The sequence below is a fragment of the Oncorhynchus keta genome, unplaced genomic scaffold (assembly GCF_023373465.1).
Source record: "Oncorhynchus keta strain PuntledgeMale-10-30-2019 unplaced genomic scaffold, Oket_V2 Un_contig_29466_pilon_pilon, whole genome shotgun sequence".
In the NCBI taxonomy this organism is placed as follows: domain Eukaryota; kingdom Metazoa; phylum Chordata; class Actinopteri; order Salmoniformes; family Salmonidae; genus Oncorhynchus; species Oncorhynchus keta.
The window spans coordinates 25001-43190 of record NW_026286566.1 but is presented as its reverse complement, the minus strand read 5'-3'; the positions used below and the strand labels follow the sequence as shown (position 1 = coordinate 43190).

General features: G+C 44.2%; 2 protein-coding genes and 1 long non-coding RNA gene across 46 annotated transcripts in view; 1 reads left to right on the top strand and 2 right to left on the bottom strand.

The window, feature by feature from the left end:
- The first annotated feature begins 8843 nt into the window (after nt 1-8843).
- LOC127923382 (tripartite motif-containing protein 16-like) overlaps nt 8844-18190 on the top strand; it is a 32112-nt gene continuing 22765 nt past the window's right edge. The window contains exons 1-2 of the mRNA XM_052507422.1: nt 8844-9517; nt 9939-10034. Coding sequence (XP_052363382.1) covers nt 8921-9517; nt 9939-10034 — 693 coding nt within the window. The 5' untranslated portion in view covers nt 8844-8920. The remainder of the gene's footprint in view (nt 9518-9938; nt 10035-18190) is intronic.
- On the bottom strand, nt 12968-18173 carry LOC127923381 (uncharacterized). Of its 44 annotated transcripts, none has more exons than XM_052507393.1 (11): nt 17969-18173; nt 17715-17818; nt 17031-17602; nt 16715-16974; nt 16233-16662; nt 16077-16180; nt 15505-15972; nt 15245-15452; nt 14985-15192; nt 14354-14509; nt 12968-13110 (listed from the first exon to the last, which is right to left on the bottom strand). In XM_052507393.1, the coding sequence occupies exons 1-11, from the start codon at nt 18171-18173 to the stop codon at nt 12991-12993; spliced, it is 2835 nt and encodes a 944-aa protein (XP_052363353.1). In that variant the 3' UTR covers nt 12968-12990. The 44 variants fall into 44 exon arrangements, with proteins under 44 accessions (XP_052363353.1, XP_052363351.1, XP_052363343.1 ...); XM_052507391.1 differs by having other exon boundaries at nt 14302-14509; nt 14985-15296; nt 15401-15452; XM_052507383.1 differs by having other exon boundaries at nt 14250-14509; nt 16077-16284; nt 16351-16662.
- On the bottom strand, nt 13525-14063 carry LOC127923383 (uncharacterized). The gene is made up of 2 exons (XR_008114256.1): nt 13938-14063; nt 13525-13601 (listed from the first exon to the last, which is right to left on the bottom strand). It is a non-coding gene; the product is annotated as an uncharacterized LOC127923383 (long non-coding RNA).

Here is an 18190-nt window from a genome sequence, read left to right as displayed (position 1 = left end):
CAATGTCCTCACATACCCAGTCTTTTTGTAGCTAAGTACATCTATTAATTATATCAATGTCCTCACATACCCAGTCTTTTTGTAGCTAAGTACATCTATTAATTATATCAATGTCCTCACATACCCAGTCTTTTTGTAGCTAAGTACATCTATTAATTATATCAATGTCCTCACATACCCAGTCTTTTTGTAGCTGAGTACATCTATTAATTATATCAATGTCCTCACATACCCAGTCTTTTTGTAGCTAAGTACATCTATTAATTATATCAATGTCCTCACATACCCAGTCTTTTTGTAGCTAAGTACATCTATTAATTATATCAATGTCCTCACATACCCAGTCTTTTTGTAGCTAAGTACATCTATTAATTATATCAATGTCCTCACATACCCAGTCTTTTTGTAGCTAAGTACATCTATTAATTATATCAATGTCCTCACATACCCAGTCTTTTTGTAGCTAAGTACATCTATTAATTATATCAATGTCCTCACATACCCAGTCTTTTTGTAGCTAAGTACATCTATTAATTATATCAATGTCCTCACATACCCAGTCTTTTTGTAGCTAAGTACATCTATTAATTATATCAATGTCCTCACATACCCAGTCTTTTTGTAGCTAAGTACATCTATTAATTATATCAATGTCCTCACATACCCAGTCTTTTTGTAGCTAAGTACATCTATTAATTATATCAATGTCCTCACATACCCAGTCTTTTTTTTAGCTGAGTACATCTATTAATTATATCAATGTCCTCATATACCCAGTCTTTTTGTAGCTAAGTACATCTATTAATTATATCAATGTCCTCACATACCCAGTCTTTTTTTGTAGCTGAGTACATCTATTAATTATATCAATGTCCTCACATACCCAGTCTTTTTGTAGCTGAGTACATCTATTAATTATATCAATGTCCTCACATACCCAGTCTTTTTGTAGCTAAGTACATCTATTAATTATATCAATGTCCTCACATACCCAGTCTTTTTTATATCAATGTAGCTGAGTAAGTACATCTATTAATTATATCAATGTCCTCACATACCCAGTCTTTTTGTAGCTGAGTACATCTATTAATTATATCAATGTCCTCACATACCCAGTCTTTTTGTAGCTAAGTACATCTATTAATTATATCAATGTCCTCATTACCCAGTCTTTTTGTATATACATCTATTAATTATATCAATGTCCTCACATACCCAGTCTTTTTGTAGCTAAGTACATCTATTAATTATATCAATGTCCTCACATACCCAGTCTTTTTGTAGCTAAGTACATCTATTAATTATATCAATGTCCTCACATACCCAGTCTTTTTGTAGCTGAGTACATCTATTAATTATATCAATGTCCTCACATACCCAGTCTTTTTGTAGCTGAGTACATCTATTAATTATATCAATGTCCTCACATACCCAGTCTTTTTGTAGCTGAGTACATCTATTAATTATATCAATGTCCTCACATACCCAGTCTTTTTTATAGCTGTCTTTTGTAGTACATCTATTAATTATATCAATGTCCTCACATACCCAGTCTTTTTGTAGCTGAGTACATCTATTAATTATATCAATGTCCTCACATACCCAGTCTTTTTGTAGCTAAGTACATCTATTAATTATATCAATGTCCTCACATACCCAGTCTTTTTGTAGCTAAGTACATCTATTAATTATATCAATGTCCTCACATACCCAGTCTTTTTGTAGCTAAGTACATCTATTAATTATATCAATGTCCTCACATACCCAGTCTTTTTGTAGCTAAGTACATCTATTAATTATATCAATGTACCCAGTCTTTTTGTAGCTGAGTTCATCTATTAATTATATCAATGTCCTCACATACCCAGTCTTTTTGTAGCTAAGTACATCTATTAATTATATCAATGTCCTCACATACCCAGTCTTTTTGTAGCTAAGTACATCTATTAATTATATCAATGTCCTCACATACCCAGTCTTTTTGTAGCTAAGTACATCTATTAATTATATCAATGTCCTCACATACCCAGTCTTTTTGTAGCTAAGTACATCTATTAATTATATCAATGTCCTCACATACCCAGTCTTTTTGTAGCTAAGTACATCTATTAATTATATCAATGTCCTCACATACCCAGTCTTTTTGTAGCTAAGTACATCTAGTAATTATATCAATGTCCTCACATACCCAGTCTTTTTGTAGCTGAGTACATCTATTAATTATATCAATGTCCTCACATACCCAGTCTTTTTGTAGCTAAGTACATCTATTAATTATATCAATGTCCTCACATACCCAGTCTTTTTTGTAGCTAAGTACATCTATTAATTATATCAATGTCCTCACATACCCAGTCTTTTTGTAGCTGAGTACATCTATTAATTATATCAATGTCCTCACATACCCAGTCTTTTTGTAGCTGAGTACATCTATTAATTATATCAATGTCCTCACATACCCAGTCTTTTTGTAGCTGAGTACATCTATTAATTATATCAATGTCCTCACATACCCAGTCTTTTTGTAGCTAAGTACATCTATTAATTATATCAATGTCCTCACATACCCAGTCTTTTTGTAGCTAAGTACATCTATTAATTATATCAATGTCCTCACATACCCAGTCTTTTTGTAGCTAAGTACATCTATTAATTATATCAATGTCCTCATATACCCAGTCTTTTTGTAGCTAAGTACATCTATTAATTATATCAATGTCCTCACATACCCAGTCTTTTTGTAGCTAAGTACATCTATTAATTCCCCATATTCCAGAAGAATTGGTAGAAAGATTTCGTGCTTCTTTCAGCGACTCCATGGCTTTATTAAAATCCTCCATCTTACAGGGAGAAACTATTATTCCCAAACCTTTCCCTTCTTTAAATAATACACACCTTCTATTAACTATTTTCCAAGGCAGCGCTACCCACTTCCCCTGATAATAATTCATTGGTCACAACACTAGTATTAGAACCTAAACTATAAAGTTTGCAAATGTATTACTGGGGAATATGGATGACTTAATGTCTTATTCCAGTATTGCACCTTAAATATCACTATTATTAATAACCCAGTCTTTTTGTAGCTGAGTAATCATTAACTTGTCTTCCTATTTCCACATAATCTTTTTGTAGAACTCTTCATCTATTAATTATATCAATGTTCTTTTTGTAGCTGCACTATTGCTCAGTGTCCCCTGTCCTTTCCAGGTCCTTTTATTTTACCTAGAGGCCACATGTCTTTTGTAGCTGAGTCATCTTCTCATCTTCCACCTTTGTTTCTCTCTTTATTTCCACCACTCTGGACACCAGTCTTTTTGTAGCTAAGTACATCTATTAATTATATCAATGTCCTCACATACCCAGTCTTTTTGTAGCTAAGGTTTCCTCACATACCCAGTCTTTTGTATGGTGGAGGTTTCCTCCACATCCCAGTTTTTTGTATACCCAGTCTTTTGTAGCTGAGTACATCTATTACTGGTGTATGGTGGAGGTTTTACCTACTGGTGTATATGGAGGTTTTACCTACCCAGTCTTTGGTGGAGGTTTTACCCACTGGTGTATGGTGGAGGTTTTACAAATACTGGTGTATGGTGGAGGTTTTACCTCTATTAATTATATGGTCTTTTTTCCACATAATCTAAGGTTTTACCTACTGGTCTTTGGTGGAGGTTTTACCCACTGGTGTATGGTGGAGGTTTTACCCACTGGTGTATGGTGGAGGTTTTACCCACTGGTTATGGTGGAGTTTTACCTACCCAGTGTATGGTGGGGGTTTACATCTGGTGTATGGTGGAGGTTTTACCTACTGGTGTATGGTGGAGGTTTTACCCACTGGTGTATGGTGGAGGTTTTACCCACTGGTGTATGGTGGAGGTTTTACAATGTCCTCACTGGTGTATGGTGGAGGTTTATACCTACTGGTGTATGGTGGAGGTTTTACCTACTGGTGTATGGTGGAGGTTTTACCCACTGGTGTTTTGTGGAGGTTTTACCCACTGTCCTATGGTGGAGGTTTTACCTACTGGTGTATGGTGGAGGTTTTACCCAGTCTTTGTATGGTGGAGGTTTTACCTACTGGTGTATGGTGGAGGTTTTACCCACTGGTGTATGGTGGAGGTTTTACCTACTGGTGCATGGTGGAGGTTTTACCCACTGGTGTATGCTGGAGGTTTTACCTACTGGTGCATGGTGGGGTTTTACCCACTGGTGTATGCTGGAGGTTTTACCTACTGGTGTATGGTGGAGGTTTTACCCACTGGTGTATGGTGGGGGTTTTACCCCACTGGTGTATGGTGGAGGTTTTACCTACTGGTGTATGGTGGAGGTTTTACCCACTGGTGCATGGTGGAGGTTTTACCTACTGGTGTATGGTGGAGGTTTTACCCCTTCTGGTGTATGGTGGAGGTTTTACCCACTGGTGTATGGTGGAGGTTTTACCTACTGGTGTATGGTGGGGTTTTACCTACTGGTGTATGGTGGAGGTTTTACCTACTGGTGCATGGTGGAGGTTTTACCCACTGGTGTATGGTGGGGGTTTTACCTACTGGTGTATGGTGGAGGTTTTACCCAGTGGTGTATGGTGGAGGTTTTACCTACTGGTGTATGGTGGAGGTTTGAGGGTTTTACCTACTGGTGTATGGTGGGGTTTTACCTACTGGTGTATGGTGGAGGTTTTACCTACTGGTGTATGGTGGAGGTTTTACCCACTGGTGTATGGTGGGGGTTTTACCTACTGGTGTATGGTGGAGGTTTTACCTACTGGTGTATGGTGGAGGTTTTACCTACTGGTGTATGGTGGAGGTTTTACCCACTGGTGTATGGTGGAGGTTTTACCCACTGGTGTATGGTGGAGGTTTTACCTACTGGTGTATGGTGGAGGTTTTACCTACTGGTGTATGGTGGAGGTTTTACCTACTGGTGTATGGTGGAGGTTTTACCTACTGGTGTATGGTGGAGGTTTTACCTACTGGTGTATGGTGGAGGTTTTACCTACTGGTGTATGGTGGAGGTTTTACCTACTGGTGTATGGTGGGGTTTTACCTACTGGTGTATGGTGGAGGTTTTACCTACTGGTGTATGGTGGAGGTTTTACCTACTGGTGTATGGTGGAGGTTTTACCTACTGGTGTATGGTGGAGGTTTTACCTACTGGTGTATGGTGGAGGTTTTACCTACTGGTGTATGGTGGAGGTTTTACCTACTGGTGTATGGTGGAGGTTTTACCCACTGGTGTATGCTGGAGGTTTTACCTACTGGTGCATGGTGGGGGTTTTACCCACTGGTGTATGCTGGAGGTTTTACCTACTGGTGTATGGTGGAGGTTTTACCCACTGGTGCATGGTGGGGGTTTTACCCACTGGTGTATGCTGGAGGTTTTACCTACTGGTGTATGGTGGAGGTTTTACCCACTGGTGCATGGTGGAGGTTTTACCTACTGGTGTATGGTGGAGGTTTTACCTACTGGTGTATGGTGGAGGTTTTACCCACTGGTGTATGGTGGAGGTTTTACCTACTGGTGTATGGTGGGGGTTTTACCTACTGGTGTATGGTGGAGGTTTTACCTACTGGTGCATGGTGGAGGTTTTACCCACTGGTGTATGGTGGGGGTTTTACCTACTGGTGTATGGTGGAGGTTTTACCCAGTGGTGTATGGTGGAGGTTTTACCTACTGGTGTATGGTGGAGGTGCATGGTGAGGGTTTTACCTACTGGTGTATGGTGGGGGTTTTACCTACTGGTGTATGGTGGAGGTTTTACCTACTGGTGCATGGTGGAGGTTTTACCCACTGGTGTATGGTGGGGGTTTTACCTACTGGTGTATGGTGGGGGTTTTACCTACTGGTGTATGGTGGAGGTTTTACCTACTGGTGCATGGTGGAGGTTTTACCCACTGGTGTATGGTGGAGGTTTTACCTACTGGTGTATGGTGGAGGTTTTACCTACTGGTGTATGGTGGAGGTTTTACCTACTGGTGTATGGTGGAGGTTTTACCTACTGGTGTATGGTGGAGGTTTTACCTACTGGTGTATGGTGGAGGTTTTACCTACTGGTGTATGGTGGAGGTTTTACCTACTGGTGTATGGTGGAGGTTTTACCCACTGGTGTATGGTGGAGGTTTTACCCAGTGGTGTATGGTGGAGGTTTTACCTACTGGTGTATGGTGGAGGTTTTACCTACTGGTGCATGGTGGGGGTTTTGCCCACTGGTGCATGGTGGGGGTTTTACCCACTGGTGCATGGTGGGGGTTTTACCCACTGGTGTATGGTGGGGGTTTTACCTACTGGTGTATGGTGGAGGTTTTACCCACTGGTGTATGGTGGAGGTTTTACCTACTGGTGCATGGTGGAGGTTTTACCTACTGGTGTATGGTGGGGGTTTTACCTACTGGTGCATGGTGGAGGTTTTACCTACTGGTGTATGGTGGGGGTTTTACCTACTGGTGTATGGTGGAGGTTTTACCTACTGGTGCATGGTGGGGGTTTTACCCACTGGTGCATGGTGGGGGTTTTACCTACTGGTGTATGGTGGAGGTTTTACCTACTGGTGCATGGTGGGGGTTTTACCCACTGGTGCATGGTGGGGGTTTTGCCAACCATTCCACCTTCTTCCTGTCTGACTTTTCATTCTTTCTTCAACATTCCTCCAGTTTTCTTTATACTTTCCAACAATCCTTCTGCTTTGAACATGTTTAGCACCTCGTGTTCTCTTTTATTGATCATTTTCTTTCCTGTGTCACTTGTTTTATGTGTTTTTATTAGAGTTTTCATGTCCTCACATACTGAGACATCAAATGTTCCCTCCTCTGGCCATTTAGTGCCCATTTTCCTGCTGCGTTTTCCCATTTCTAAACATTTCTATTAGTTCTTCCTTACATAGGGGACGCCTGGTGCCCAGAATGTATACTGCTGTTTTACTCATTTTTGCAGCCTGTATTTGTGGTCTTCCTACCGTCAGTCTCAGTTGTATTCCTTTTTCTGTGTCAGGTCTGCTAGTTACTAGTATTGTCTTTAATATTAGTCTACTGACAGTTTATATTTGTATTATTGCTGATCTTCCATTTATTAACTTCCTTATTTGTTCTAACGTTACTGTTATTCTTGTTTCCGGGTTTATTTGTCTGTTTATTCCTTTAACTTCCTGCGATATTCCTATTCCCTAGTTTCGTTGTATTGTGCTATTGACTTTATTAAAACCTCTGTGGTACTGTATATTAACTATATACCACACCTCCTCAGTCCTTATCTGTGGTACTGTATATTAACTATATACCACACCTCCTCAGTCCTTATCTGTGGTACTGTATATTAACTATATACCACACCTCCTCAGTCCTTATCTGTGGTACTGTATATTAACTATATACCACACCTCCTCAGTCCTTATCTGTGGTACTGTATATTAACTATATACCACACCTCATCAGTCCTTATCTGTGGTACTGTATATTAACTATATACCACACCTCCTCAGTCTGTATATTAACTATCTCCTCAGTGGTACTGTATATTAACTATATACCACACCTCCTCAGTCCTTATCTGTGGTACTGTACTATTAACTATATACCACACCTCCTCAGTATTAACTATATACCACACCTCCTCAGTCCTTATCTGTGGTACTGTATATTAACTATATACCACACCTCCTCAGTCCTTATCTGTGGTACTGTATATTAACTATATACCACACCTCCTCAGTCCTTATCTGTGGTACTGTATATTAACTATATACCACACCTCCTCAGTCCTTATCTGTGGTACTGTATATTAACTATATACCACACCTCCTCAGTCCTTATCTGTGGTACTGTATATTAACTATATACCACACCTCCTCAGTCCTTATCTGTGGTACTGTATATTAACTATATACCACACCTCCTCAGTCCTTATCTGTGGTACTGTATATTAACTATATACCACACCTCCTCAGTCCTTATCTGTGGTACTGTATATTAACTATATACCACACCTCCTCAGTCCTTATCTGTGGTACTGTATATTAACTATATACCACACCTCCTCAGTCCTTATCTGTGGTACTGTATATTAACTATATACCACACCTCCTCAGTCCTTATCTGTGGTACTGTATATTAACTATATACCACACCTCCTCAGTCCTTATCTGTGGTACTGTATATTAACTATATACCACACCTCCTCAGTCCTTATCTGTGGTACTGTATATTAACTATATACCACACCTCCTCAGTCCTTATCTGTGGTACTGTATATTAACTATATACCACACCTCCTCAGTCCTTATCTGTGGTACTGTATATTAACTATATACCACACCTCCTCAGTCCTTATCTGTGGTACTGTATATTAACTATATACCACACCTCCTCAGTCCTTATCTGTGGTACTGTATATTAACTATATACCACACCTCCTCAGTCCTTATCTGTGGTACTGTATATTAACTATATACCACACCTCCTCAGTCCTTATCTGTGGTACTGTATATTAACTATATACCACACCTCCTCAGTCCTTATCGGTGGTACTGTATATTAACTATATACCACACCTCCTCAGTCCTTATTGATTAAGTACAACACATAGGTGTATTATAAGGCATTATAAAGGTCATTAAAATAATGATACATACGTACTTCATAGAAACTGTTACCCTTCATATATTCTAACAACTCACATTTTATGATTCATTATGTCATTTGTTCCATGTTAAGGGCTCTAACCTTGGAACAAAACTATTTGTCTCCCTCTTGCTGTTGCATGCAGTTCCTCTCTCTCTTCCTCCATTCCTCTAACCCCTCCCTCCTTTCTAACCCCACCCCACTGGCAGAACCAGGAAGTCCCTCCCCTTCCCACAAACTCTCTTCTGAGGAAACGAAACTGATCTGAGTCTCTGTGTCGTCTGTCTGTGAGAGAGTGAACAACCGTCCAAATGGCTCAGCAGGGAGTTCTGCTGGACCAGGACCAGTTCTGTTGTTCTGTCTGTCTGGATCTACTGAAGGAGCCGGTGGCTATTCCCTGTGGACACAGTTACTGTAGGAGCTGTATTGAGGGCTGCTGGGATCAGGATGTTCTGAAAGGGGTCTATAGCTGTCCTCAGTGCAGAGAGACCTTCACTCCAAGGCCTAATCTGAGGAAAAATAACATGTTGGCTGAGCTGGTGGAGAAACTGAGGAAGACAGGACTCCAGGCTGCTCCCCCTCCTGCTCTGTGCTATGCTGGACCTGGAGATGTGGTGTGTGATGTCTGCACTGGGACCAGAAAGCAGAAAGCCCTCATGTCCTGTCTGGCGTGTCTGGCCTCTTACTGTGAGACTCACCTCCAACCTCACTATGAATCTCCTGCTTTCAAGAAGCACAAGCTGGTCAAAGCCACCGCACAACTACAGGAGAAGATCTGCTCTCATCATGACAAACTGCTGGAGGTTTACTGTCGTACCGATCAGCAGTGTATCTGTTATCTGTGTACAATGGATGAACATAAAGGCCATGATACAGTGTCAGCTGCAGCAGAGAGGACTGAGAAACAGGTAAGACCAGAACAACTTGTCTGATAAACAAAGAATTAAAGATACAGTAGGAACTAAATCTGTTTGAATATGAGATCATTCAAATTAAATGGATCCACAGCAGAACAAATATGAACACAAACCTTGAGTATATAGATATGTTAACCCAGATTCTCCAAATGTATCACCATTTTCTAAAGTCAAACACTATTATCATTCTGAATGGCCTTTTATGAGTCCAAAGTTCAGTCTCAACTCCTTGATACACGTAGGCCTACCATAAAAACTATAATCATTCACATAGCAACATAATATCATGTTGTAAAGGGACTTCCTCAGGATTGTAGACCTTCCTCTCTATGGGTCCTATGTCACATTACTATACTATTGATCTACTGGACTAATAAAGCTTGATAGCTCATTGAAGAGTGATTCTCCACAGAGGCAGCTGGGGATGAGTCAGCAGAAGGTCCAGCAGAGATTCCAGGAGAGAGAGAAGGAGCTGAAGGAGCTCCAACAGGCTGTGAAGTCTTTCAAGGTGAGTATTGTTGACCAGAGGAGACACACCATTTCACTTCTCTCCTCCAGTCAGAGAGAGAGAGAGAGAGAGGGGCCCCTATCCAATCCCACTGACCCCACTGTTGGGAACAGGCTGTCTGGGCCCCTTTCAGAGAATAGACTGGTTCATGTAACCGACTGGGCTGCCTCATCACATAACCATGAGTAACCATGACTGTCCCCTATACATTAACATGGAGCTCTCTCTCTCTCTCAATTCAATTCAAAGGTCTTTATTGGCATGGGAAACATATATTTACTTTGCCAAAGCACATGAAGTAGATAATAAACAATCATGAATGAACAGTAAACATTAAACAACATTTATTTTCAAAAGAATAGAGACATTTCAAATGTTATAATTCAAGTGCAAACAGAGTGAGTCGTGCCCCAGACTGAGTTCTGGAGGTGAAATGGAAATGAATGAGGGAGAGTTCAGTGAGGTAGAAGGTGTGGAGAAGAGTTCAGAACCAGAGAAGTTTATTTGAAGTGTATTTATTAAAGCCAAAGCTAAAGCTTCCCTAAACAATTCAATACATCAGTCAATATATTTTCTCTGTGATTTATTTTCTCTCCGTCAACCGTTCCATCGCATCTTAACCGTCTTACCGGGCGGGCACTAGGACCCGGGGGAGGCTGCTGCTGCAGAGGCTGCTGCACCGCTCGTGACTGTCAGTCCTCCTTGTCGCTCATTGGTTAAGCTGTGGCTCGAGCCTGTTAACGGTTAACGGACAGGAAACGGCTCTGACAGGACACATTCATGTCGAGGCAGTGATGTGAATGTGTGGTAAGTTAGAATAGAGAGAGAGACTTTTCACCACTATAGACTTTGGTCATAATCAAAGCTTTGTTAACCAATAGGTTTTTATGTGAGGCTGCCTGTAAGTTACAGTGTAACAGACGTTACTAACGGTAACGGTGTCTTTTAAATTCGACATAAGTTATGTGGCGATGATATCTAGTTAACGTTGTATTTAATGTAGTGTAATGACCTGACTAGATCATAAAGGAACAATTGTCCAGACAGAGGATTGAGTTACGAATTGACGGTTTATTAGCAACTTTACACCGGCTACTGTTTGGCCTTCGCTCACGCCAAATCAATGAAAGATTCCCCACAAGCCAATCGGGACCTTCTCTTGTGAAGCCCAGACGGAAGAGAGAGAACAAAGGCTGAACCTTAACTTCCAATGCCCCGCCCCCTCCACGCCACTCCGCCAACCACCAGGACGCCCGGCATCAGAACATCCCAGGCATTCCTGTGATTGGCAGATAGCAGGTTGATTGGCATGTCGGACCCCGCGAACACTGGGAACTGGTAAGTAGAACACAACCAGCTACTAGCCGAACACAGAACACACAGCTGTCTGTGCCAGGCTATAAATGGTCGCTTAACGTTGTATTTAATGTAGTTTTACTATCTGTACCAGGCTATAAATGACACAGATAATATCTAGTTAACGTTGTATTTAATGTAGTTTTACTATCTGTACCAGGCTATAAATGACACAGATAATATCTCTATAAATGACTCAGATAATATCTAGTTAACGTTGTATTTAATGTAGTTTTACTATCTGTACCAGGCTATAAATGACACAGATAATATCTAGTTAACGTTGTATTTAATGTAGTTTTACTATCTGTACCAGGCTATAAATGACACAGATAATATCTAGTTAACGTTGTATTTAATGTTTTACTATCTGTACCAGGCTATAAATGACACAGATAATATCTAGTTAACGTTGTATTTAATGTAGTTTTACTATCTGTACCAGGCTATAAATGACACAGATAATATCTAGTTAACGTTGTATTTAATGTAGTTTTACTATCTGTACCAGGCTATAAATGACACAGATAATATCTAGTTAACGTTGTATTTAATGTAGTTTTACTATCTGTACCAGGCTATAAATGACTAATATCTAGTTAACGTTGTATTTAATGTAGTTTTACTATCTGTACCAGTATAAATGACGATAATATCTAGTTAACGTTGTATTTAATGTAGTTTTACTATCTGTACCAGGCTATAAATGACTCAGATAATATCTAGTTAACGTTGTATTTAATGTAGTTTTACTATCTGTACCAGGCTATAAATGACACAGATAATATCTAGTTAACGTTGTATTTAATGTAGTTTTACTATCTGTACCAGGCTATAAATGACTCAGATAATATCTAGTTAACGTTGTATTTAATGTAGTTTTACTATCTGTACCAGGCTATAAATGACTCAGATAATATCTAGTTAACGTTGTATTTAATGTAGTTTTACTATCTGTACCAGGCTATAAATGACTCAGATAATATCTAGTTAACGTTGTATTTAATGTAGTTTTACTATCTGTACCAGGCTATAAATGACACAGATAATATCTAGTTAACGTTGTATTTAATGTAGTTTTACTATCTGTGCCAGGCTATAAATGATATTGCAAAAAATTTGAAAAAAGCTTAGTTTATCTTTGTCTAATATGAGATGACACAAACACACAGAGACAGTGTTGTGGCAAAGCTACCAGGAAACTATCAATCATGGGAACATTGCTCAGATTTGAACATCTGACCATGCTGGTGATATTGCAGAGAGAAGGGAGTATCTGAGGAGAATTGTTGTGGTCACATCAATGTTAGGAAGTCAGGGACTCTCTTTCCGTGCCAATGATGAATCTAGTGAAAGCACAAAGAGAGGGAACTCTCAATAGTAAAACTAAAATAAAACTCAAACCACTTACTAGATCCATCATGTTGAACTGAGAACCAAGAACTGGTGGTCCTTCTGTAGCACAGTTGGTAGAGCATGGCGCTTGTAATGCCAGGGTAGTGGGTTCGATTCCCGGGACCACCCATACGTAGAATGTATGCACACATGACTGTAAGTCGCTTTGGATAAAAGCGTCTGCTAAATGGCATATATTATATTATTATATTATTATTATATTATATATATTATATATTATAACTACGGTATTGATGTCAAAACAGAAGAGATGTTGGTGGACAGAAACTTTCTTTCCCGGAAAAGAGAGGCTGGTGTTCTGTACCTGTCTGTCCAGGAGGGAGGAGAGTAGAGGAGGACCAAGAGGTGTTCTGTACCTGTCTGTCCAGGAGGGAGGAGAGTAGAGGAGGACCAAGAGGTGTTCTGTACCTGTCTGTCCAGGAGGGAGGAGAGTAGAGGAGGACCAAGAGGTGTTCTGTACCTGTCTGTCCAGGAGGGAGGAGAGTAGAGCAGGACCAAGAGGTGTTCTGTACCTGTCTGTCCAGGAGGGAGGAGAGGACCAGAGGTGTTCTGTACCTGTCTGTCCAGGACCAAGAGGTGTTCTGTACCTGTCTGTCCAGGAGGGAGGAGAGTAGAGGAGGACCAAGAGGTGTTCTGTACCTGTCTGTCCAGGAGGGAGGAGAGTAGAGGAGGACCAAGAGGTGTTCTGTACCTGTCTGTCCAGGAGGGAGGAGAGTAGAGGAGGACCAAGAGGTGTTCTGTACCTGTCTGTCCAGGAGGGAGGAGAGTAGAGCAGGACCAAGAGGTGTTCTGTACCTGTCTGTCCAGGAGGGAGGAGAGTAGAGGAGGACCAAGAGGTGTTCTGTACCTGTCTGTCCAGGAGGGAGGAGAGTAGAGCAGGACCAAGAGGTGTTCTGTACCTGTCTGTCCAGGAGGGAGGAGAGAGCAGGACCAAGAGGTAGAGCAGGACCAAGAGGTGTTCTGTACCTGTCTGTCCAGGAGGGAGGAGAGTAGAGCAGGACCAAGAGGTGTTCTGTACCTGTCTGTCCAGGAGGGAGGAGAGTAGAGCAGGACCAAGAGGTGTTCTGTACCTGTCTGTCCAGGAGGGAGGAGAGGGAGGAGAGTAGAGCAGGACCAAGAGGTGTTCTGTACCTGTCTGTCCAGGAGGGAGGAGAGTAGAGCAGGACCAAGAGGTGTTCTGTACCTGTCTGTCCAGGAGGGAGGAGAGTAGAGCAGGACCAAGAGGTGTTCTGTACCTGTCTGTCCAGGAGGGAGGAGAGTAGAGCAGGACCAAGAGGTGTTCTGTACCTGTCTGTCCAGGAGGGAGGAGAGTAGAGCAGGACCAAGAGGTGTTCTGTACCTGTCTGTCCAGGAGGGAGGAGAGTAGAGCAGGACCAAGAGGTGTTCTGTACCTGTCTGTCCAGGAGGGAGGAGAGTAGAGCAGGACCAAGAGGTGTTCTGTACCTGTCTGTCCAGGAGGGAGGAGAGTAGAGCAGGACCAAGAGGTGTTCTGTACCTGTCTGTCCAGGAGGGAGGAGAGTAGAGCAGGACCAAGAGGTGTTCTGTACCTGTCTGTCCAGGAGGGAGGAGAGTAGAGCAGGACCAAGAGGTGTTCTGTACCTGTCTGTCCAGGAGGGAGGAGAGTAGAGCAGGACCAAGAGGTGTTCTGTACCTGTCTGTCCAGGAGGGAGGAGAGTAGAGCAGGACCAAGAGGTGTTCTGTACCTGTCTGTCCAGGAGGGAGGAGAGTGTTCTGTAGAGCAGGACCAAGAGGTGTTCTGTACCTGTCTGTCCAGGAGGGAGGAGAGTAGAGCAGGACCAAGAGGTGTTCTGTACCTGTCTGTCCAGGAGGGAGGAGAGTAGAGCAGGACCAAGAGGTGTTCTGTACCTGTCTGTCCAGGAGGGAGGAGAGTAGAGCAGGACCAAGAGGTGTTCTGTACCTGTCTGTCCAGGAGGGAGGAGAGTAGAGCAGGACCAAGAGGTGTTCTGTACCTGTCTGTCCAGGAGGGAGGAGAGTAGAGCAGGACCAAGAGGTGTTCTGTACCTGTCTGTCCAGGAGGGAGGAGAGTAGAGGAGGACCAAGAGGTGTTCTGTACCTGTCTGTCCAGGAGGGAGGAGAGTAGAGCAGGACCAAGAGGTGTTCTGTACCTGTCTGTCCAGGAGGGAGGAGAGTAGAGCAGGACCAAGAGGTGTTCTGTACCTGTCTGTCCAGGAGGGAGGAGAGTAGAGGAGGACCAAGAGGTGTTCTGTACCTGTCTGTCCAGGAGGGAGGAGAGTAGAGCAGGACCAAGAGGTGTTCTGTACCTGTCTGTCCAGGAGGGAGGAGAGTAGAGCAGGACCAAGAGGTGTTCTGTACCTGTCTGTCCAGGAGGGAGGAGAGTAGAGGAGGACCAAGAGGTGTTCTGTACCTGTCTGTCCAGGAGGGAGGAGAGTAGAGGAGGACCAAGAGGTGTTCTGTACCTGTCTGTCCAGGAGGGAGGAGAGTAGAGCAGGACCAAGAGGTGTTCTGTACCTGTCTGTCCAGGAGGGAGGAGAGTAGAGCAGGACCAAGAGGTGTTCTGTACCTGTCTGTCCAGGAGGGAGGAGAGTAGAGCAGGACCAAGAGGTGTTCTGTACCTGTCTGTCCAGGAGGGAGGAGAGTAGAGGAGGACCAAGAGGTGTTCTGTACCTGTCTGTCCAGGAGGGAGGAGAGTAGAGGAGGACCAAGAGGTGTTCTGTACCTGTCTGTCCAGGAGGGAGGAGAGTAGAGCAGGACCAAGAGGTGTTCTGTACCTGTCTGTCCAGGAGGGAGGAGAGTAGAGCAGGACCAAGAGGTGTTCTGTACCTGTCTGTCCAGGAGGGAGGAGAGTAGAGCAGGACCAAGAGGTGTTCTGTACCTGTCTGTCCAGGAGGGAGGAGAGTAGAGCAGGACCAAGAGGTGTTCTGTACCTGTCTGTCCAGGAGGGAGGAGAGTAGAGCAGGACCAAGAGGTGTTCTGTACCTGTCTGTCCAGGAGGGAGGAGAGTAGAGCAGGACCAAGAGGTGTTCTGTACCTGTCTGTCCAGGAGGGAGGAGAGTAGAGGAGGACCAAGAGGTGTTCTGTACCTGTCTGTCCAGGAGGGAGGAGAGTAGAGCAGGACCAAGAGGTGTTCTGTACCTGTCTGTCCAGGAGGGAGGAGAGTAGAGCAGGACCAAGAGGTGTTCTGTACCTGTCTGTCCAGGAGGGAGGAGAGTAGAGCAGGACCAAGAGGTGTTCTGTACCTGTCTGTCCAGGAGGGAGGAGAGTAGAGCAGGACCAAGAGGTGTTCTGTACCTGTCTGTCCAGGAGGGAGGAGAGTAGAGGAGGACCAAGAGGTGTTCTGTACCTGTCTGTCCAGGAGGGAGGAGAGTAGAGCAGGACCAAGAGGTGTTCTGTACCTGTCTGTCCAGGAGGGAGGAGAGTAGAGCAGGACCAAGAGGTGTTCTGTACCTGTCTGTCCAGGAGGGAGGAGAGTAGAGGAGGACCAAGAGGTGTTCTGTACCTGTCTGTCCAGGAGGGTCTGTCCAGGAGGGAGGAGAGTAGAGCAGGACCAAGAGGTGTTCTGTACCTGTCTGTCCAGGAGGGAGGAGAGTAGAGCAGGACCAAGAGGTGTTCTGTACCTGTCTGTCCAGGAGGGAGGAGAGTAGAGGAGGACCAAGAGGTGTTCTGTACCTGTCTGTCCAGGAGGGAGGAGAGTAGAGCAGGACCAAGAGGTGTTCTGTACCTGTCTGTCCAGGAGGGAGGAGAGTAGAGGAGGACCAAGAGGTGTTCTGTACCTGTCTGTCCAGGAGGGAGGAGAGTAGAGCAGGACCAAGAGGTGTTCTGTACCTGTCTGTCCAGGAGGGAGGAGAGTAGAGGAGGACCAAGAGGTGTTCTGTACCTGTCTGTCCAGGAGGGAGGAGAGTAGAGGAGGACCAAGAGGTGTTCTGTACCTGTCTGTCCAGGAGGGAGGAGAGTAGAGCAGGACCAAGAGGTGTTCTGTACCTGTCTGTCCAGGAGGGAGGAGAGTAGAGGAGGACCAAGAGGTGTTCTGTACCTGTCTGTCCAGGAGGGAGGAGAGTAGAGCAGGACCAAGAGGTGTTCTGTACCTGTCTGTCCAGGAGGGAGGAGAGTAGAGCAGGACCAAGAGGTGTTCTGTACCTGTCTGTCCAGGAGGGAGGAGAGTAGAGGAGGACCAAGAGGTGTTCTGTACCTGTCTGTCCAGGAGGGAGGGAGGAGAGTAGAGCAGGACCAAGAGGTGTTCTGTACCTGTCTGTCCAGGAGGGAGGAGAGTAGAGCAGGACCAAGAGGTGTTCTGTACCTGTCTGTCCAGGAGGGAGGAGAGTAGAGGAGGACCAAGAGGTGTTCTGTACCTGTCTGTCCAGGAGGGAGGAGAGTAGAGCAGGACCAAGAGGTGTTCTGTACCTGTCTGTCCAGGAGGGAGGAGAGTAGAGGAGGACCAAGAGGTGTTCTGTACCTGTCTGTCCAGGAGGGAGGAGAGTAGAGCAGGACCAAGAGGTGTTCTGTACCTGTCTGTCCAGGAGGGAGGAGAGTAGAGCAGGACCAAGAGGTGTTCTGTACCTGTCTGTCCAGGAGGGAGGAGAGTAGAGGAGGACCAAGAGGTGTTCTGTACCTGTCTGTCCAGGAGGGAGGAGAGTAGAGCAGGACCAAGAGGTGTTCTGTACCTGTCTGTCCAGGAGGGAGGAGAGTAGAGCAGGACCAAGAGGTGTTCTGTACCTGTCTGTCCAGGAGGGAGGAGAGTAGAGCAGGACCAAGAGGTGTTCTGTACCTGTCTGTCCAGGAGGGAGGAGAGTAGAGCAGGACCAAGAGGTGTTCTGTACCTGTCTGTTCTGTACCTGGAGGGGGAGGAGAGTAGAGCAGGACCAAGAGGTGTTCTGTACCTGTCTGTCCAGGAGGGAGGAGAGTAGAGCAGGACCAAGAGGTGTTCTGTACCTGTCTGTCCAGGAGGGAGGAGAGTAGAGCAGGACCAAGAGGTGTTCTGTACCTGTCTGTCCAGGAGGGAGGAGAGTAGAGCAGGACCAAGAGGTGTTCTGTACCTGTCTGTCCAGGAGGGGAGGAGTAGAGCAGGACCAGAGGTGTTCTGTACCTGTCTGTCCAGGAGGGAGGAGGACCAGGACCAAGAGGTGTTCTGTACCTGTCTGTCCAGGAGGGAGGAGAGTAGAGCAGGACCAAGAGGTGTTCTGTACCTGTCTGTCCAGGAGGGAGGAGAGTAGAGCAGGACCAAGAGGTGTTCTGTACCTGTCTGTCCAGGAGGGAGGAGAGTAGAGCAGGACCAAGAGGTGTTCTGTACCTGTCTGTCCAGGAGGGAGGAGAGTAGAGCAGGACCAAGAGGTGTTCCGTACGTGTCTGTCCAGGAGGGGGGACAAGGCCTGTAAAATTAACAGTAAACATTACACATAGAGAAGTTT